Raw genomic sequence first — 23,657 nt, 5'->3', positions numbered from 1 at the left:
GTTAACAGCTGCAAACACCGCTCAGATTCATCAACACGTTGTTGTTTTTGATCAAATGTGAGCTCGCGCGGCACCCATTTTGCACAGAGCTTCCGCATATCCAAATATTGATGAATGATATGACCAACACGTTCCTTTGATATCTTTAAGGCCTCTGCTATCTCGATCAACTTCATTTTACGGTCATTCAAAATCATTTTGTGGATTTTTTTGATGTTTTCGTCGGTAACCAACTCTTTCGGGCGTCCACTACGTTCACCGTCCTCCGTGCTCATTTCACCACGCTTGAATTTTGCATACCAATCAATTATTGTTGAGTTCCCTGGGGCAGAGTCCGGAAACTCATTATAAAGCCAAGTTTTTGCTTCCACCTTATTTTTTCCCTTCAGAAAACAGTATTTTATCAAAACACGAAATTCCTTTTTTTCCATTTTTTTCACAATAACAAAAGTTGCTTCACAAAAGACCCTCTATCTCACAAACTAATTGTCTTACAGACGTCAAATTTTGACACGAATCATTTGAAGGTCGGTACTATATAAAAATAATATGCATTTAATACTAGCAACGCCATCTATGTGACAGACCAGGGACTTATCAGCCAACCTGTTATGTCATACCAATTACATAAGGTTAGGTTAGGTTAGGTTAGGTGGCAGCCCGATGTATCAGGCTCACTTAGACTATTCAGTCCATTGTGATACCACATTGGTGAACTTCTCTCTTATCACTGAGTGCTGCCCGATTCCATGTTAAGCTCGATGACAAGGGATCTCCTTTTTATAGCCGAGTCCGAACGGCGTTCCACATTGCAGTGAAACCACTTAGAGAAGCTTTGAAACCCCTCAGAAATGTCACCAGCATTACTGAGGTGGGATAATCCTCCGCTGAAAAACTTTTTGGTGTTCGGTCGAAGCAGGAATTACACAAAAAAATCTTATTTTTATTTAATCCATATTTTCCAGAAATAATAAGAAGAATACTAAATTTCAGGGTTCGATATCTCAAACTAGTTCTTTCCGAATAAATTTTTTACATAAAGTTTTTCTTTAAAATACAGTCTTCTACCGCTATTTTTTTTTTTTTAAATTGTGGTAAAGTGCATTTGTTCCAAAAAAAAGATTCTATTTTACATTTTTCAAAAAAAAATCGTAAATATTCAATTATAAAAATTTATTTTCATTTCGTTTACAATTGTCCACTGTCACTGATAAGGATATTTTTAGATGTTTTACCCGATTGACTTCCCAAAGCTTCGATTTTCTTTACAATATCCAAGCCTTCAATGACACGACCAAAGACCACATGACGATTATCCAACCATGCCGTTTTCACTGTGGTAATAAAAAACTGTGAGCCATTCGTATTGGGTCCCGAGTTTGCCATGGACAAAGTACCAGCTTCCGTATGTTTCAAAACGAAATTCTCATCATCGAACTTATTGCCGTAAATAGATTTGCCACCAGTACCATTATGATTGGTAAAATCACCTCCCTGACACATAAAATTCGGTATTACACGATGAAACGAAGATCCTTTATAGCCGTAACCTTTTTCGCCAGTACATAGAGCGCGAAAATTTTCCGTTGTCTTGGGAACAACATCAACTCGAAGCTGTAAGAAAATTTTACAATATTCAATAAAAAGACATGACTCATTATTGGTTTTTCTAATGGCATATTTATTTTTCAACAATTAATAGCATAAAATACTGTTAGATATATTTATAAAATTTTTTTCTACCAGAAAATGGGTACTAAGTTTACAGTTTCACAATGAAAATCCAAAAAAAAAGGGTAAACAAAAAATGATAATAAATCGTTTGCTCGGATATGTCCATACAACTTGAGAGGGAATGGACCAGAGAATGAAAACGACCCATTTTTGTTGGCGGCAAAAATTTTTCTATTCGGTCCTGGTCAGTTAAACACAAAACAAATCAAAATGGTGGAATCCAAACCGCTATGAGATTAGTTGTACAACTGATCATACAATCAAGTTTTCGTTTTGTTAATCTCTGCTGTACCAAATTTTTATAAAAAGGTAATCTAGAAATTTTTTGAGTGGATGAATTAGTTTCTTTCTCAGATAATAATTTTCTCATTAATTTGCGACTACATTTTAGTCTATAGAAATAAAATTTTGACAAAATTTTCTATAGAAATAAAATTTTGACAAAATTGTATATAAAAATAAAATGTTGACAAAATTTTCTATAGAAATAAAATTTTGACAAAATTTTCTATAGAAATAAAATTTTGTCGAAATTTTCTACACAATAAAATTTTGTCAAAATTTCCTATAGAAATAAAATTTTGTCAAAATTTTCTATAGAAATAAAATTTTGACAAAATTTTCTACAGAAATAAAAATTTGTCAAAATTTTCTATAGAAATAAAATTTTGACAAAATTTTCTATAGAAATAAAATTTTGACAAAATTTTCTATAAAAATTAAATTTTGTCGACATTTTCTACACAATAAAATTTTGTCAAAATTTTCTATAGAAATAAAATGTTGTCAAAATTTTCTATAGAAATGAAATTTTGTCAAAATTTCCTATAGAAATAAAACTTTGTCGAATTTTTCTACAAAAATAAAATTTTGTCAAAATTTTCTATAGAAATAAAATTTTGAAAAAATTTCCTATAGAAATAAAATTTTGACAAAATTTTATATAGAAATAAAATTTTGACAAAATTTTATATAGAAATAAAATTTTGTCAAAATTTCCTGTACAAATAAAATTTTGTCGAATTTTTCTACAAAAATAAAATTTTGTCAAAATTTTCTATAGAAATAAAATGTTGACAAAATTTTCTATAGAAATAAAATTTTGACAAAATTTACTATAGAAATAAAATTTTATATAGGAATAAAATTTTGACAAAATTTTATATAGAAATAAAATTTTGTCAAAATTTTCTATAGAAATAAAATGTTGACAAAATGTTCTATAGAAATAAAATTTTGACAATATGTTCTATAGAAATAACATTTTCTATATAAGATTTTTGTTTGGTAGTTTTTTCTCCAAATTTTGGTAGATTATTTTTGGCTCGATCGACAACCGTGGTTGAATACTGGTCGGTGGCTTCATTCTCTGGAATGTACCAATTTATGAAAATTAATCTTAATTTACAATTAATTACCAGGCTAACATAAAAATTAATTATTAAAACAAATTAAATTAAAATGAGGATTTTTTTTTCACTGTGAAACACAATCTTACTACTGCCTATTACACCAAATTCTTTGCGTTTATTTTATTTCACCACAATCGGCAATTATAATTTCCTTCATGGGACGGCCTTCAGGACAGCCATACGATTCAATTTTCTTAACAACATCCATGCCTTGTATAACCATACCAAAGACCACATGCAAACCATCCAACCAGGGTGTTTTCACGGTGCAAATGAAGAACTGAGAACCATTTGTGTTGGGTCCAGCATTTGCCATTGAAAGTATACCAGGACAGGTGTGTTTAAGCTTAAAGTTCTCATCTTTAAATGTTGTTCCATAAATCGATTTACCCCCGGTTCCATCGTTTTTGGTAAAATCACCGCCTTGGCACATAAAGTTTGGTATTACACGATGAAAAGAGCAGCCCTTGTAACCAAAGCCTTTTTTACCTGTACAAAGTTGGCGAAAATTCTCGGCTGTTTTTGGAACCACATCTTTGCGTAACTGTAAGATATGTCTTTGATTTAATTAAAAAACTCAAATACCCCATATTATGGGGGAAAGGGACAAATCAAATGTAGGGGCAATAATACTCGTGCTTTCTAGCGATATTGTTGGTTGGTTTTAATGAAATCTCATGAAATGATATTTATTGAAATCTTCAAATGTTAACATGAAAAAAATAAGAAAATACATTCATTCTACTCTCCATACATTCACTTCAATTCACCACAGTCTTGTACAACTATCTTCTTTTTGGTTTTACCCGAATCACTGCCAAAGCTTTCGACTTTCTTCACGACATCCATGCCCTCGACAATGGATCCAAATACTACATGTTTGCCGTCCAACCATTCAGTTTTGTCGGTACAAATGAAAAATTGGGAACCATTGGTGTGTGGGCCGGCATTTGCCATGGACAAGATTCCTGGACCGGTATGCTTGAGTTTGAAGTTTTCATCGCGGAAAGTCTCACCATAAATGGATTTGCCACCAGTGCCATTATGATTTGTGAAATCGCCACCTTGACACATGAATCTTGGTATTACACGATGGAATGATGAGCCTTTATAACCGAAACCTTTTTCGCCGGTACAAAGGGCACGGAAGTTTTCAGCGGTCTTGGGTACAACATCGGAGCGTAACTGCAAGGGAAATAATATTCAGAAGCATGGTATGAGCAAAGCTATATAATAATACAGCAAACAGAAGGAAATTTATATTGTGGCTGAATTATGTGTAGTTGTTAGTAATTTCTTGCTGTATTAAAAAAAAACCTAAATTCTAACCTAACAAAAATTCTTAAATAGAGACCCCACCCCATAGACAACACACATATACACTGATAGCAAAATCACCAACATCACCTAATAATATGTAGTATTTACATTAACAGTATGTGATGGTATTGCAAATGTGACCTTATATTCGAGTTCTGAAGCTCCTTGGAAGAGCAAATCTCATCCAATCCGGTAGAAATTTGGTACTTCTAAAATCCATGCAAAAATTGGTCCATATCGGTTCATAATTATATATAGCCCCCATATAAACCGATCCCCAATATTTAACTTCTGGATCATCTTGGAGGATCAAATTTAGTCCGATTCGGTTGAAATCTGGTACTTGCTATTAGTATATGATCTCTAATAATTGGTCCATATCAGGCCAGCAAAAATATTTGAAATTTTTTCACAAACATTTTGTTAAAGCGCATCCCGGGATCCTGCATCGATTTTGTTTTTTCAACTTCCGATGCAGTTCTTTTGGACAAGTCTGCGAAAGTACAATTACTATTTGCCCATTTGCAAAAGGAAAATTTCAATCTTGCACACTTACATTTTGACAACAAAGAATAGAAAATCATTAAAAAATCAAAAATAGTGAAGGTTAAATTAAAAAAAGATGTCACCACGCTCGGATTTGAACAAGTGCCGTTTGACTTTTTTACTTTCATTGAATTTCTTTTAAAGATTTTTTTATCAATAATTTATTAACTGAAAAAAGAGCCGTTTGACTTTTTTACTTTCATTGGATTTTTTTATCAATAATTTATTAATTGGAAAAAGTTTTGCAAATAAATAAATAAATATATATACAAAAATATATATCGAAGATAACAAAATTTAAACGATGCACAACCCAGCATAAAACTTTAAAGTTGTTCTAAAGGCACAACTTTAAAATCACTTCCAAAAATGCCCCTTCTGGATAAATTCCGATTTTTGTTTTTAAATATTTGAGTTGAAACGTTTCAGACAAGTGTTAGAATGCATTAAAAAATCATTAAAAAATATAAAATTATTTGACAAAATATAATTAAATTTTTTTATTCACAACCAAAACACTGAATTCGGATCATCCCTTAACCCTTTGACTACCAATGTCCACTTAGGAGGACATTCGAAAACGATTTATTATTCGATTTTATTTTAAAGGAGAGGCGTTAATCTAAATAATCTAGAAATATTTTCCATGCTGATGAGCAATAAAATGCTTTTTTATAAATTTCTTTAACAATAAACGAAAAATACGTAATTTTGAGAACATTTCTCTAGGCCTACAATTCCCCTACTGAGCCTTTGACCCCTACAATTCCACTTTTGAGAACTTCGGGTTTACAGTTCCCCTACTGAGACGTTGGGGCCTATAGTTTCACCACTGGACACTTCTAGTGCTGAGAGACCCAGTACTGGCATGGATATTCCGGTTTATAAGGACTCGCCAAAAAAGTAGTGAAAATATTCTTTTTGGATCCGGAAGTGGTGCATAATTTATGCAGAAGCGATGAATTTAATATGGGCTTGTCATAGGATGGACCATTTCGACAGCCGCTGCACTGAATTTGCATCACTTCTTAACCCTTTCACTACCAAAATAAACCTAATATTAAACATTTTTAATTTTTCTTCTGTTTTTACTTGTACTAGGGTTAGGTTAGGTTATGTGGCAGCCCGATGTATCAGGCTCACTTAGACTATTCAGTCCATTGTGATACCACAGTGGTGAACTTCTCTCTTATCACTGAGTGCTGCCCGATTCCATGTTAAGCTCAATGACAAGGGACCTCCTTTTTATAGCCGAGTCCGAACGGCGTTCCACATTGCAGTGAAACCACTTAGAGAAGCTTTGAAACCCTCAGAAATGTCACCAGCATTACTGAGGTGGGATAATCCACCGCTGAAAAACTTTTTGGTGTTTGGTCGTAGCAGGAATCGAACCCACGACCTTGTGTATGCAAGGCGGGCATGCTAACGGTGGCTCCTTTTACTTTTACTTGTACTAAAAGCATGTAGAACAAAAATTGTCATTTTGAGAACCTACCTCAATTACTTCAAGAGCTATATGAGCTTGTTCTGAAAATTTGATTCTTGAATTGTGACAAAATGTCCTAATATACGAAAATAAGCGCTATTTGGCTTATAATATCTTTCACAGTGTGAGAAAAATTCAAAAAAGGACCCGTAAAAGTATCAGCTATAGTTTTTGTATAAATGTCCATTTACTAGAAACATACAGTAGAAAAATTGTCTCAAATTCTCGTACGTTACGTTTATTGTTAAAGAAGTTATTAAAAATGTATTTTGCTCACCAGTTTGGAAAATATTTATAGCTTATTTAGATTAAAGCCTCTACTTTAAAATAACATTGAGAAATAAATCAAAACTAAGTGGGAAATTAGAATTTGGTGTCTTTTTCGAATGTCCTTCTAGGTGTACATCGGTAGTGAAAGGGTTAAGGTGTGAGGTGAATTCAGTGTTTTGGATGTGAATTAAGAATTTTTGTGATATTTTGACAAATAAATAATTTTTAAAATTTTTTATGATTTTTAATGCATTATAACGCTTGTCTAGAACGTTTTTCATGAAATATGTTGAAAAAATCGCAATTTTTCTACAAAGGATTTAACATTTTTTCGGCTAAATTTCAATAATTTGTACCATTTTGTATTTTAGAAACAAAAAAATTGTATATTTGAAACAAAAAGAAAATAAATTTCCCATTAAATATTTGAAAACAAGTAAGGAAAGTCTAAAGTCGGGCGGAACCGACTATATTATACCCTGCACCACTTTGTAGATCTAAATTTTCGATACCATATCACATCCGTCAAATGTGTTGGGGACTATATATAAAGGTTTGTCCCAAATACATACATTTAAATATTTATCACTCGATCTGGACAGAATTTGATAGACTTCTACAAAATCTATAGACTCAAAATTTAAGTCGGCTAATGCACTAGGGTGGAACACAATGTTAGTAAAAAGGTATGGGAAACATTTAAATCTGAAGCAATTTTAAGGAAACTTCGCAAAAGTTTATTTATGATTTATCGCTCGATATATATGTATTAGAAGTTTAGGAAAATTAGAGTCATTTTTACAACTTTTCGACTAAGCAGAGGCGATTTTAAAAGGGAAAATGTTGCTATTTTGACCATTTATGTCGAAATCAGAAAAACATATATATGGGAGCTGTATCTAAATCTGAACCGATTTCAACCAAATTGGGCACGCACAGCTACAATGTTAATTCTACTCCTTGTGCAAAATTTCAACTAAATCGGAGTAAAAAACTGGCCTCTGTGGTCATATGAGTGTAAATCGGGCGAAAGCCATATATGGGAGCTATATATAAATCTGAACCAATTTCAATCAAATTTGGCGCGCATAGCTACAATGCTAAATCTACTCCCTGTGCAAAATTTCAACCAAATTGGGCCAAAACTGTGGCTATTAGAACCATATTAGTCCATATCGGGCGAAAGATATATATGGGAGCTATATCTAAATCTGAACCGATTTCAATGCTAAATCTACTCCCTGTGCAAAATTTCAACCAAATTGGGCCAAAACTCTGGCTTTTAGGGCCATATTAGTCCATATCGGGCGAAATATATATATGGGAGCTATATCTAAATCTGAACCGATTTCAATCAAATTTTGCACACTTGACTATACTACTAATTGTACTCCTAGTGCAAAACTTCAACCAAATTCGGCCAAAAATCTGGCTTCCGGGGCCATATAAGTCCATATCGGGCGAAAGATATATATGGGAGCTATATCTAAATCTGAACCGATTTCAATCAAATTTTGCACACTTGACTATACGACTATGTGTTGTACAAAATTTCAAGCAAATCGGTATAAAACTCTGGCTGCTGGGTCCATATTAGTGCATATCGGGCGAAAGATATATATGGGAGCTATATCTAAATCTGAACCGATTTCTTCCAAAATCAATAGGGTTCTATTCTGACCCAAATTAGGAACATGTGCCAAATTTGAAGGCGATTGGACTTAAATTGCGACATAGACTTTGATCACAAAAATGTGTTCACAGACAGACGGACGGACGGACAGACGGACATGGTGATATCGACTCAGGGGCCCACCCTGAGCATTATTGCCAAAGACACCATGTGTCTATCTCGTCTCCTTCTGGGTGTTACAAACATATGTACTAACTTATAATACCCTGTTCCACAGTGTGACGCAGGGTATAAAAAGCGAGTTATAAAAATTGACTCAAATGTGCAGTTAAAATAAAGACCATCTTTGAGAGGGCATTTTTGCAAGTTCTTTTAAAGTTGTGCCGTGAGAAGAACTTCCGATTTTTTTTGCTGATCTTAAGTTTTTGTTTTTCTTGAAATCGCAGAAGACATTTTCGAAATTAAAAAAAAACGTCCTATTTAAATCCATAGTATACCCGCATATCCAATATTTTAAATTTTATTTGCAACTGTGCATATTCGTGTATTTTTTTAGTTTCACGTGAAAGGCTGAGGGGAACTTTTTCCCTTCGGCGTTGTTCTAACATATGAGACACTTTTCCCTCCACCGATGGGAAAAATACACATAAGTTTTCACGGTGAAAGCAAGGAGAATCTTATTTGGCTAAAAATTGGTGATTGCTTAAAAGCAGCTGAATTTATTTATGTGTTGGAATATTTAAAGGAAATTGAAAACTTATTGAAATGAAAAATGTTATGCTCTTACTTGTTAATTAACAAAATATTATGTTATGTGGATATGATTATATTTGAATTTGAAATAAAACCAATTTTTTCAAATTGTTTTAAAATTAAAAACAACCAAAATTCTTTTCACGATGAAAGCAAAGCGAAAAGTGAATCTATTTGAAGGGAACCATTCGCCAGGGTGGAAGGTATTGGATTTTGGCCAATGACAGGCCAGTTTACAAAATAACAAAACAAATTTGGCACCAATTTTCTTCTACTACACTACTTTTACATTATGAAATATTTACTTGTATAAATGGTGCCAGATATGATATTATGACCAAATTGATTTTTTGTTTTGAAATTTTCCTCACTTCGAACTTATATTTGTATTGATTGCGGGAAACGTTACAAGTATAATTGCAATAGCATTTCGCACAATATATCATTAAAATCTATATGGCAAATTTTAGAAAAAAAATCAAATGGTTTCAAGGATTATTTATTTTCATCGTGGGAATTAATTTCCAACACGCGTTGTAGTATGGTGTCAAAATGTTTGCTATAATTACAAATCATTTCATATTCTCCTCGATACTAATACGAAAAGGTGGCATTATATCCCCTCCCGAAGGTTACTACAAATACACGGTAAAGCAAATTGTAAGTAGATACAAACAAACACATTGTAGGATTCTTTTGGGCAGGAAAAAAATAGAATGTTTTATTTTTGTAAAATAATAAAAAAGAATTTCATTTTGGAAATATTAAAGAGAACAATTACAATAAGTATACTTTAAGCATATTTTAAATTGGTAGTTGTTGTTAGAAAGGAAAGGAATGATGTGGCTGATGATGAGACTGCAGCGGCAGATAGGCCAACGATCCTGCGATGATACACAATATCCTTCATAAGTTCATACGAAGAAACCACTACTACTGCTGCTGCATACACACCACATATACGTTTGCTTTTTCCAAATGGAATTAAATGTTTCCTTTTATTTTAGTTTGTCCTGTTTGGTGACAGGACTTTTTCTCTCGTTTACTTTCTTAAAATTACAATTAATAAAATATATTTATATATAGTTGGTTGCTTGATTTTTGTTTTTATGTGTGGCTATTGTTGATGTTGTGGCATAAACGCACTTTGTGTGGGTGGTAGATGCGGAGGATGTTTACATAGAACCACAATCACTGACAACGATCTTCTTGCTCGTCTTGCCCGATTGAGAACCATAGCCTTCGATTTGTTTAACAACATCAATACCATCAACAACTTGACCAAAGACAACATGCTTGTTGTCCAACCAAGCGGTCTTTACGGTACAGATAAAGAATTGAGAGCCGTTGGTATTGGGACCAGCATTAGCCATGGACAAGATGCCGGGGCCGGTATGCTTCAAAGTGAAGTTCTCATCGGCGAATTTGTTGCCATAGATGGATTTTCCGCCAGTGCCATTGTGATTTGTGAAATCACCGCCTTGGCACATGAAGTTTGGAATGACACGATGGAAACAGGAGCCCTTGTAACCGAAACCCTTTTCACCAGTGCAAAGAGCACGGAAGTTCTCAGCGGTCTTGGGAACAATATCGCTACGGAGCTGCAGGAATATACATAAGAACATGGGTGACCACAAAAAAATGATTAGATGCAAGATAAAAGAAATAGGCTATGGTATGGTAGTTTTATTATAAGGACTTCTACTTGTAGTAAAGGAAAGATATTTATGTAGTGGTGTTATTAGTTCTTGGGTATAATAATTTTTTAGAAAAATCAAAATTACCAAAAAGGAATATACATAGAGAAAATGGGCGTATACAGAAGGATTTAAGGAAATTATTTATATTTTTGGGCTCTATGGAATAAGGTAGACAATTGGGATCTTTCTTTAAATTTTAATGGGGAATTTATTGGACTTTAATAACAACATCAACAATTTCCTGCAGATCATTTGATAAATAGCTGCCTGGTTTCGATAAAAGATAGTATGAACCACCATATATTGTAAATATCCTTTATGCACACAATTCAACAGTATTCAATTGTGGGATGCCACGTCGTAAAAGCCTACCTAAAAAATGGAATTTGCAATTTCGGGATTTTATTCTCGCCTTGATTGCAGGAATCCAGATCTTAATTCGTCCCATTAATCGGTTCTAAGGGCTCTCGACCAAACAAAAGACCTAAATCTAACCATGCCAAGCTCTGAGGACTTCTTCAACTCCTCCCACATCCATCCGATTGGGATGCAACTTCATTAAAAGAAACTTCGAAGTTTCACATGTGTTCCCTTTGTTATATACTCATGATTCCTAGGATTGATAATAAAAAAATCTTGTGACTATGACATGGAATTTTCTCTCGCCATATGCAGAAATGGACGAAAATTTAACAATGGCATCCGCCTAAGACTTCGTAAATGAAAAGTTGAATATTAAATTATAGGAACCGGGCAGCACTCAGTGATAAGAGAGAAGTTCACCAATGTGGTATCACAATGGAATGAATAGTCTAAGCGAGCCACCTAACCTAACCTATGAGCCCTAAGGAAAATTGGAGCAAATTGCTTTTAAAGGAGCACTGATGCCAGTCCTGTCACAGGACTGGCATCAGTGCTCCAGTTTGTCGCAACTTTTCAATTTTTATATAATTTATTGATTTCTATACTTTCATGATATTAACATCTTATTGGATCCACCCATTTTCTGATATACAAATGTCAGAATAATCTAACATGTTGGCTGATAAGTCCCCGGCCTGACACATAGATGGCGTCGCTAGTATTAAATGCATATTATTTTTATATGGTACCAACCTTCAAATGATTCGTGTCAAAATTTGACGTCTGTAAGTCAATTATTTTGTGAGATAGAGCGTCTTTTGTCAAGCAACTTTTGTTATTGTGAAACAAAAAATGAAAAAAAATTTCGTGTTTTGATAAAATACTGTTTTCTGAAGGGAAAAAATACGGTGGAAGCAAAAACTTGGCTTGATAATGAGTTTCCAGACTCTGCCCCAGGGAAATCAACAATAATTGATTGGTATGCAAAATTCAAGCGTTGTGAAATGAGCACGGAGGACAGTGAACGAAGTGGACGCCCGAAAGAGGTGGTTACCGACGAAAACATAAAAAAAAATCCACAAAATGATTTTGAATGAGCGGTGTTTGCAGCTGTTAACTCGTAGTACACCCGAGTTTTTCCGTCGATATGTGACAATGGATGAAACATGGCTCCATCACTACACTCCTGAGTCCAATCGACAATCGGCTGAGTGGAGAGCGACCGGTGAACCTTCTCCGAAGCGTGGAAAGACTCAAAAGTCCGCTGGCAAAGTAATGGCCTCTGTTTTTTGGGATGCGCATGGAATAATTTTTATCGAATATCTTGAGAAAGGAAAAACCATCAACAGTGACTATTATATGGCGTTATTGGAGCGAAATCGCGACAAAACGGCCCCATATGAAGAAGAAAAAAGTGTTGTTCCACCAAGACAATGCACCGTGCCACAAGTCATTGAGAACGATGGCAAAAATTCATGAATTGGGCTTCGAATTGCTTCCCCACCCACCGTATTCTCCAGATCTGGCCCCAGCGACTTTTTCTTGTTCTCAGACCTCAAAAGGATGCTCGCAGGGAAAAATTTGGCTGCAATGAAGAGGTGATCGCCGAATCTGAGGCCTATTTTGAGGCAAAACCGAAGGAGTACTACCAAAATGGTATCAAAAAATTGGAAGGTCGTTATAATCGTTGTATCGCTCTTGAAGGGAACTATGTTGAATAATAAAAACGAATTTTGACAAAAAAAATGTGTTTTTCTTTGTTAGACCGGGGATTTGAGCCAACCTGTTAAAAATTACGCCTTCAGTTGGGTCATTTTTTAATTATGGTCTTGGGAGTTTGATGATAAATTTACAGAAATTTGTGGAATTTTTATATATTGTAAATTTTTTGAAAGAAAGATTCTGACTCGACATTATGTTAGTTAGTTTATATGTTAGTTTCGCGCGCATTATACAGAAATGAAACATTTTTTCTGCTTCTCCATGTAATTCCGCAAAGCGTAAAAAATGACTATGGTAAATTATGCACATTTCTGATAACGCATCGAAATATTTGTCTGCCATACCCTTGTGCTTTAGATTCAGATATTCGAAAACGTTTTATTTTTCGTTTTTGTAAAAAACAATTAAAAAAACAGTGTTTCAAAAATATTTGTAACTTCAAACGGAACAAAAAATATTTTCCATTCGGTTTCCTTGTATCTACAGAGTTCAAAATAAAAAAAAATTTAAAACTTTGTTTGAACTTGATTGAAAACATTAAAAACGTTTTTGTGAAACTAAAGGTTGATTGCAAATTGCCTTTGGTCTCCCATCTTTCCACTACCCCTGCTTAATCAAAATTGGGTCTCCCATCTTTTCACTACCCCTACTTAATAAAAATTAGGTCTCCCATCTTTTCACTACCCCGGCTTAACGTTTTTTTTTATACACGGACAATTTAAAGATATAAAGTTCAGTAGGTTGGTTTATGATTTTTTTTATTGAATTTTGTTTTGTACACATGAATATTGTTTTATTTCATTATGGACATCTTTGAAAGCTTTTTTCAAACTACAAAACACAAATTGTACGTTTTTTTATTTCAAAATCGGATGTCTGTATAGATTATAAAACTTGGTGCAGTCTTCTTTTTATTATGCCCTATTTTTGTCCATAAATTTAAATGCCAATTAGTATAGACTTTTGTTGATTTATTCCATAAAAAGAAGCCAATAATAATATATATAGAGAAGTTTATTAGGGAATTTCCATTAAAATTGGCTATTTTTGGGGATGAAAGCATACTGATTTGAGGAAAATACAAAAAACAACTGGTAACATTGCCATCGTCCCTTGACATTAAAGAGGCTTGCTTAATTTTGTGAGTGGGGATTGTAAGGCTGATATCGCCAATTTCTTGCTGTAAACATTTATTCTATCACCAATGGCATTCAATGCAAGCGGATTTTGTGTACAGGATAAACCAACTACTGGGTCCATCGGCCAACCAAGCTGCCTCCTCCAGTTAAACAAACTAAGTTGCGGTTACATTTAGTAAAATATCGGGCTTTAAAAAACACAATCCAATGTGTATAATCAAAAGCGCTTATTCATTGATATTGTTTGAAAGCTTTCACGTGATTGCAGATAGCTACACAGTAAGCTGTTCATTTAATACTGAAACATATACTGACCAATTATATTATTTGCTCTTAACTATGGGAGAGAGAAAAAATCTCCACTAACGGGTGACAATATATAAAAAAAAATATATTGTTTCCAAAAACCACAACAACCCACAGTCGTGTTTGAAGCAAGTTATAATCTATGCGAAATTTCTCACATAAAACACAAAAAATTTGCACAAATGTTTAATCATATGGAGAATGAATCACTAGAACAAGTTATCGAGCAGTTTGCATGTGTAAACCATGTTTCATGTGTGTACGTGTGTGTTATTTTAGACATTTATAAAGATGACATAAGAAATGTGGCTAGAGATTACGTTATAGGGTCACAAGTGATATAAAGACAAAATTATCTAAAACACTTTCATTAAAGGACACCTAATACAATGAGCGAGGGAAAGAAAAAAAACATTGATTTGCAGGCCTAAGTATTAACACAATGGACTGAATAGTCTAAGTGAGTCTGATACATCGGGCTGCCACATAACCTAACCTAACCTAACCTTCAGTGTATTCTTTGTGCTTTCCACGCAAAAAAATGCCAAATAGATAAACTCCAATTTGGCATTTAAAAAGTTTTCATTGTATTCCAAACTGCAAGCAAATGGCATAAAATTTCGACTTCAATAAGCAATATGGGGATAACTGCTTGTTGGGAGCCTAGATATTGAACCGATGTGAACCATTATGGGGGATTTAAAAATGAAAAATCGTCAGAGAATTATACTTCTTCGAACATGGCTTGTGTATGGACAAAAAAAAGGACGATAATGCGCTGTAAATAAGACAATTGGAAAACTCATAGAATTTGGACCAAACCTTTAAACTGTGCGTGTGTATACATGTGACTTCGCGTGGGAAAGCGCATGGTATAATTTGATCTACTTTTATAAAGGAAGACCATTAACAGAAACTATTACATATCGTTATTGGACCGTTTCGAAGAAGAAATCGCCGAAAAAGATCGCATTTGAAAATGAGTCTCCAATTAGTGGAAATCCCTGAAAACTACTGGCTGAGAAAAATGTTCATCACCTGAGGATCTGACCGCCAAAAATCTACTTCTTTCACTCATAAAGAAACCAATGGTCTGACGCGTATCTTTTTTAAAGGTTAGGGCCAACGAAAATGTGCCAATTCCCGGTTTTCCATTTGGCCTGTTAAAAAAGTTGACCTCAGCACGCTCAAGAAACCTAATAGGGATATCGGTTTATAAGCAAGAAGATTGAATCATTGAAAATGGTATTAACGAAGTCAAAAATATATGAAATTTACTTTTTTTCATCGGCCTACAGCAGAAACTATGAAAAATATTCCAATAAAAAGGTCAACGATAATCAACTGAGAATTATAGACCCTTAAAAAATCGAATAGGAAACGCGGTTGTCACAGTTGGTAGAATTCTACCAAAAATGGTAGATTTTTTACAGTTTGGCAGCTTGGTAGAATTCTTGATGTAAAAAAAATTAGAAAATTACCTTTAGAAATAAAATTTTGGGAATATTTGCTATAGAAATAACATTTTGAGAAAATTTTCTATAGAAATAAAATTTTGACAAAATTTCCTATAGAAATAAAATGTTGAAAAAAAATGAAAAAATATACTATAGAAATAAAATTTTGATAAAATGTTCTATAGAAATAAAATTTTGGGAAAATTTTCTATAGAAATAAAATTTTGAGAAAATTTTCTATAGAAATAAAATTTTGAAAACATTTTTTATAGAAATAAAATTTTGACAAAATTTTCTATAGAAATAAAATTCTCGACAATAATTTCTATAGAAATAAAATTTTGACAAAATTTTCTATAGAAATCAAATTTTGACAAAATTTTCTATTGAAATAAAATTTTGACAAAATTTTCTATAGAAATAAAATTTTGACAAAATTTTCTATAGAAATAAAATTTTGACAAAATTTTCTATAGAAATAAAATGTTGACAAAATTTTCTATAGAAATAACAATTTGAGAAAATATTCTATAGAAATAAAATTTTGACAATATTTTCTATAGAAATAAAATTTTGACAAAATTTTCTATAGAAATAACAATTTGAGAAAATATTCTGTAGAAATAAAATTTTGACAAAATTTTCTATAGAAATAAAATTTTGACAAAATTTTCTATAGAAATAAAATTTTGACAAAATTTTCTATAGAAATAAAATTTTGACAAAATTTTCTATAGAAATAAAATTTTGACAACATTTTTTATAGAAATAAAATTTTGACAAAATTTTCTATAGAAATAACATTTTAACCAAATTTTCTATCGAAATAAAATTTTGACCAAATTTTCTATAGAAATAAAATTTTGATAAAATTGTCTATAGAAATAACAATTTGAGAAAATATTCTATATAAATAAAATTTATACAAAATTTTCTATAGAAATAAAATTTTAACAAAATTTTCTATAGAAATAAAATTTTGACAAAATTTTCTATAGAAATAAAATGTGACAAAATTGTATATAGAAATAAAATTTTGACAAAATTGTCTATAGAAATAAAATTTTGACAAAATTTTCTATAGAAATAACAATTTGAGAAAATATTCTATAGAAATAAAATTTTGACAAAATTTTATTTCTGTAGAAGTTATTATACGTATGCTGGATGAAAAAAGCGAAAAACATGAAAGCCTACGAATTGTAAAGCTATTCTTTTTTTATTAATAAAACGTTTTATTTTTGGTAGAAATGTATATTGAAGATTTTGCTAAATAAAATAATCAATCAGTTTTTCACTTATAAATATTTTTACACAAGTTTATAGATAACGCAACTACATTGATTACTTACTTGAAAGCTAAAGACTTGGCTTTTGATTGCCTCCTGTTTTTTTTTTTTTTTCATTTCAATCCGTGGAAGGACGCGTGTCAGAATACAACAATAAAAGCAACAGTAATATAGCATGTCAGTAATAACCCCCGTAGCTAGACAGTTATACCATTAAGTGACCTTTCAACTGTACTCGAAATGTAATTAATCGATTATCTCATGCCAATACCAGTGTGTAAGGACACTAACATAGAAGGACATGATGAGACCTTACTACTAGTAGCCTTTGGCCTAGAATTCCCAGCAATAGTTAACTATCTTTGATCTATTTTCACAAATCGCACAACAAATGCTATGTACATATTATAGCAAAACAACATTCAATGCAGTTTAGGGTCATTTGCAATTGTTTTCATTTATTTTTCAAATAGCCATGGCATGTCCTGTCATTTTTTCAAATTGTTTTCCATTTAAAATGTTGTTTTTTGTTCGTTTATAACTATAGGGACGACAAACGCTTAAATAAACATTAATGTCATGGGAGGAACAACATCCCACTCTCAAAGTGCTAAACAAACACATAGTTACACGTACAAATAAAATATTTACAATTATATGGCTCATAAAAATATTTCATGTCAAAAAATACAGGCGGCAAATCACTGAATATATAATTTGTTCTCATTAATGTATATGAGAATGGTAGTGATGGGAGGAACTTATACAAGAAAAAAAATTTGACATATAATTTATAAAAAAATCGATTAAAAAACTGTAGGCCTATGAAAAATTTTTTTAGGTATTAATGTGATTAAATCCAAAATATCTAAATGCAGAGAACAAGTTATAAGCCATGCGAAATCTGAAGGCATTGATTGATTGTTAATGATTGCAATCGGATATTGGCTAATTTTATGTATTTTGAGAAATTTACATAGTTTGATCACCCCACATAGTTTGCCAAATTTTTCTATTGACAATATTTTCTGTGTGTGATACATATAACGACTGCACACAAATTGTGACGTACCATCCGCATTTTCAGTAGACAAAACAAAAAGAGTTCATATTGCAAAAAATTGGCTCTTATTCAACAATCACCAAAATATTGGCTAATATATCAAAGAATCCACGCGACAATATGACTTTATGACAACACCAAAACATTTGTTGGTTATTTTTTATTGCTTTAATAAATTTCCACCCTTAATCTTTATCAAAAATTTAATGCTTTTATGGACTTTTGGGTTTTTTCTACCCAATTGGAACTACAGAAAATATAGATTTGCTACTGAAGAAGATTTTAATAATGTTCCATAGTATGGATAGGTTCTGGTTTTCGAATTCGTAAAACGCAAAATTTGTATCTGTAAATAAATTCTGAACTTCATATTTTGACAAGAATTTTCTGCCATTTAATTTCCTTATATGTATATAGGAAAAGTATGTAAAAATTTTGTATTATATATATATTTGTGGTTCGGGAACTAGCGATAGAGGAAAATTTTGCGTTTTGCGAATTCGTAAAACAGAAAAGGGGGATAGCTCTTAAATTTAGACTTTCCGCTTTCTTCTCGATCTGTTCAGGGAAAGTATATTTTCGTTGTAGTATCGTAAGTCCTGGCCAATATTGAACTACATTTCCTTCAATATAAACAATTTACTTAATTCTTGCAGTCCTTTGTCTAATCAAATGTCCAAAATATTTTATTTTATTAAAACAAAAAAAACTAAACATTTGCAACTCCATGGACAATCTTATTATAAAATTCTTTACCATACTTTTGTTTAGGATATAAATATTATAGTATATTAAAACTATTTTCGAGTGAATGTTGTGCAAAGGCCAAAGCCCTCATTAAGATTTGTTCAGGCAAGAAATAAAAAAAATCAAAAGAGCTAAGCATTAGAGCCACCAAGTAAAATATATCAAAATTGTATAAAAGCATTTAATTTAAAGAAAAAAGCAAAGAAACATAAACATAACACACTGTCATCCATATAAAGTATTGAAAGAACAAAGCAATGAAACAAACCTATGAAAAATTGGTAGCTAATTGTCCTAATTGGATAAAAGGGTAAATGTAACAGTCTCCCGCAATACGACCGAAAGCTCAGACTAGCCAAGCGTACTACGATTTATGATGTTTTGCCTTATAAATTCATCTGAATTTGGGACTAAAGACTCCATATGTAAAAATGTTAAACCTTTTCAACCTTCTTTTAAAGACTATTTCTTCGACATACTGCCTATAACTTATTTTAAATATACCCAAAAAACTCCCCACGATATTAATTGTGATGCTATAAACGCAATAGATGCATCTTCATCTATTATTTACTAAATTGCAATTTATTATTACTAGGTTTTCAATCTTTATATTGGTTAAGATATTTTATAAATATAAAGTTATTTTTGTAGTATTTTCGTAATCGTCTCTTCTAGGCCCATATAATAAAAACAAAGTAAAAAATAAAAAGGAAAAAAATAAAATGGAATAACAATAAAAATAATACTAAAAATAATACCTCTTTATGGCCCGAAAATACCTCTAGATTTCCAATTTCAGGCAAATTGGATGAAAACTACGGTTTCTGTAAGCCCAAGAAGTAAAATCGGGAAACCGGTCTATATGGGGGCTATACCAAAACATGGACCGATACTCACTATTTTCGGCACACCTCTTTATGGTCCCAAAATACCTCTAGATTTCCAATTTCAGGCAAATTGGATAATAAAAACTACGGTTTCTATAAGCCCAAGACCCCAAATCGGGAGGTCGGTTTATATGGGGACCATACCAAAACATGGACCGCTGCTCACCATTTTTGGCACATTTGGCACACCACTGTAGCGTGATTACAACACAGACAGACGGACATGGTCATATCGTCTTAGAATTTCTCCCCGATCAAGAATATATATACTTTATATAGTCGGAAATCGATATTTCGATGTATTACAAACGGAATGACAAACTTATTATACCGCCGCCACCATTCTATGGTGGTGGGTATAATAAAAGAAAAACAAATATTAAAAAAAATAAAAAACAAATAATAAAAAAATTTAAAAAATAATAAAAAAAATAAAAAAATAATAAAAAAAATAAAAATAAAATAAAAAATATTAAAAAAAATAAAAATAAAAAAAAAACAAAAAATAATATAATAAAAAAATGTAAAAAATAATACAAAACTAATAAAAACAATAAAACAAATAATAAAAATAAAACAAGTAATAGAAATAATAAAAAAATAAAAAAGAGGAAACAAACAATAAAAAGATTAGAAAATAATATAGCAAAAAATATAAAAAATAATACAAATATAATATAAAAAAACAATACAAATATAATAAAAAAATAAACAAACAAAAAAAAAATTAACAAATAATAAAAAAAAATTAAGCAAATAAAAAATTTATACAAATAAAAAAAAGAGAAACCATGATCAAAATCAAATCAAATTGTATTAGGGCGAGTCTCATACAAAATTTTGTGGCACATATGCATGGGTATAATTGTTGTATTATCTCCCCTGAAGAAGATATTGATTTTCTAACAAAAACCGAAACTCATGTTTTGTATATCTATGCCTTAGGGGCCTGTTGGAAACCGTAACTTTTTACTATGATGAGAGATATCAATTTACTATGGGAAGTATTTTGGTTTTTTTCGGACTTTTCGGTTCGGTGATAGTGGTGGCTGTTTGTTAAAGACAGACTGATGACTTCCATTATAATACTATTTCAATCCTGACGGATTCTATTTTGCAAATGAACTCAACCATTTTGAGATGCTAAGGGAGGGACCAACCAAAGCGAAAAAATTGGTTTGATCCGGACTAGTGTAGAAATGATTCCTGATGGTTATGGATATTAGAGGGCATTTTACAACATTATTATATATGGAAACCAAAGAAATCCAATCAACAAGCTAGATTGTATAGGGAGGGATAGGGAGGGATAGTAAAATTCCGTATGTTCCAAATATATTCCGAGTCGCGAAACAACGTTTTTCGTATAACGAAAACAATTATCAATTTGAGAAATAATACGTCCTATACTTCGATAGCAAAATAAAACAAAAACCATTATGTCCAAAGATATTGATTTTTAATGAAAAGTTAAAATTACACCCTAGGCAAGAATTTAATAAGAAATGTATGGATTTTGGAAAGATCCCAAATCTGGTGCAAATACTCGGAACCAATTCCAATTTTAGTCTCTACATAGTGTGGATGCCTTTTGTTACATTTATATGTATATATATCTTTCCCAATATTAAAATCTTAACCGAGGCTATTAGATCTGTTTTTTTTTTTTTTTTTAACAGTATCGATTTTGGAAAGATCCCAAAACTGGTGCAAATACTCGGACCAGTTCCAATTTTAGTCTCTACATAGCGTGGATGCCTTTTATTACATTCATATGTATATATCTTTCGCAAAGATTTTTCCTATTGGGATTTTCTTTTCATATTAGTATGTACATAGTGCATAGAACCTCTTTGATACAACTCATGCGCTTAAATTCAAGGTCATCTCTGGTCATTTTTTCCCAGTCAGATGCTTAACACTTTTTTTGTCCAGAGACAATTGTAAATTGCATTAAATTGTAGTCAAATGGTGTGGAGGAAACAATTTTTAATGTAATATTGAGGAGTAAATAAACGTGTTTGAATAGTCACACAAATTCTAAAAAAGAACAAAATGGAAAAATTCCGAAGAGTATAAAGACAGCGCTGCCGCTGCGATCTTATACGCACACACACACACACACACATATATATACTATCACTGTACCAACACATCCAAAAAAGGGTAATAAGTGGAAACACGAGGTTCGAAGAGGGATGGGGGATATAGCTATATAATGAAACAAGCTTTATTCAAAAAAACAATTGGCCGCACCAACAAACGCATTCCCCAAAAACACAACATGACATCAACAATTCCCGCCACCGGCCGGTAGCATGTTACTGATAAGCGCGCCAACGAGAAAAAAATCGTTTACGGATTCTGAATTGGTTGGCTGTACACTTTCTTTTCTTATTATTCTTCATCATCATATCTGCCACATTTCATCTCGTATGCTGCTCGAAAGAGATGGATTCCCATTTCTCACGTTTTCTATTACAATATGTCATCGCTTCGTTCACCAACACCCGGCCACGCTATGCTCCTCGGTTCTTTGAACCAACACATGCGCGTCCCTAGGTTAATCATTTCACATACACATCCCCGCATTTCTTGCAAATACACTATACTATAAATGACGGCGTCGTTCCCCAAGATTTTTCCTTCCTTCTTGCAAAAACTGCAAGTTGTATTTTTGCAATAATTTGCCTCATTCTAACCTCACTTTTATTTTTGTCGGCACTAAAGAAAAAAAAACATTGCCGAAAAATATTTCAAATTCCTTAAATCCAACACTCACACCATAAAACACAAGCACGCACTATCTATATCTACATTTTTGTAATGTTAAATGACGTCTACCGGCAAAAGAAAAACAATTTTGCAAATATGTAATCTAAACTTCTATGAAAATGTAGCCAATTAAATAGGAAGAAAGCAATTTTTTTCCATCTTTTCTTACCTCCATGACAATGCGGCCCAAAGGCTGACCATCAGCGGTCATATCAAAGAAAACTCGAGGCAGACCCATTTTGCTTGCGAAACTACGTACACGAAATCCAAACTGCAACTGATTCGTAATGGCGCTGTTGAAAACGATAGGTCGCGCTGCGCCAACTGACATTTGACGGCAGCAGCGTGCCAGTGTTGCCCCTAGGAAAGACATTTTGCTAGCGTTCTTTTGTGTTTAATTTACCTGATTTGAAAATAACTAATCGAAGTTACTTCGCTAACAAGTTTTCAGAGTATTCACGTGTGTTCTGCTTCAAGTGTGCAGTATAGCGGTATTTTAACCTTTTTAAAAATTGCGTAAGAAACTTATGGTGTTGCCCACTGCGTGTATATGCAACTCCGCAGAATATTCCCAAAAGGAAGCGTGGAAATCTCCCAAATAATAAACACAATGAAAGCGATTGTAATTTGTACCAGAATTTCTTAGGAAGTCTATGAAAATAAAGTGCAAAACGATAATGAAAATATGAATTTTTTGGATCCAAATCATCGATGCAACAAGTTATGGCCCATCCCACATTTGACAAGATTTTACAAAAACATGATTGATTTCGTGTATATTTTGCACTTGCAAAGCTTCGGTGGAAACCCCGAAAATTGTAGCCACTTTTATACCACAATCACACCATTGTCACCATGGCTGAACAAGAAGGTTAAATCATGGTCCCATATGATTACAATTTTTTTATTTCGACAAATTTTAAGATGTCAAAATCATATGTTAATGGTGATTGCAGCTCTTCAAATGACACTGCATAGCAAATGCATCTCAAACAAACTCGCGCATTCATAGCTGGAGAATTGTTCAAAGTTGACTTGAGTATCTTGATAAC

At 32.4% G+C, this 23,657-nt stretch overlaps 1 protein-coding gene across 4 annotated transcripts; it reads right to left on the bottom strand.

The window, feature by feature from the left end:
• Window positions 1-1,158: 1,158 nt before the first annotated feature.
• On the bottom strand, window positions 1,159-23,155 carry LOC142229929 (peptidyl-prolyl cis-trans isomerase-like). Of its 4 annotated transcripts, none has more exons than XM_075300531.1 (2): window positions 22,775-23,155; window positions 1,159-1,614 (listed from the first exon to the last, which is right to left on the bottom strand). In XM_075300531.1, the coding sequence occupies exons 1-2, from the start codon at window positions 22,976-22,978 to the stop codon at window positions 1,189-1,191; spliced, it is 630 nt and encodes a 209-aa protein (XP_075156646.1). In that variant the 5' UTR covers window positions 22,979-23,155; the 3' UTR covers window positions 1,159-1,188. The 4 variants fall into 4 exon arrangements, with proteins under 4 accessions (XP_075156646.1, XP_075156644.1, XP_075156643.1 ...); XM_075300529.1 differs by lacking the exon at window positions 1,159-1,614 and adding an exon at window positions 3,191-3,690; XM_075300528.1 differs by lacking the exon at window positions 1,159-1,614 and adding an exon at window positions 3,798-4,331 and having other exon boundaries at window positions 22,775-23,129.
• Window positions 23,156-23,657: the final 502 nt, after the last annotated feature.

Source organism: Haematobia irritans, chromosome 3, assembly GCF_050003625.1.
Source record: "Haematobia irritans isolate KBUSLIRL chromosome 3, ASM5000362v1, whole genome shotgun sequence".
In the NCBI taxonomy this organism is placed as follows: Eukaryota; Metazoa; Arthropoda; class Insecta; order Diptera; family Muscidae; genus Haematobia; species Haematobia irritans.
Note: the sequence above shows the minus strand (reverse complement) of the source record. Positions and strands in the feature narration are given on the sequence as shown.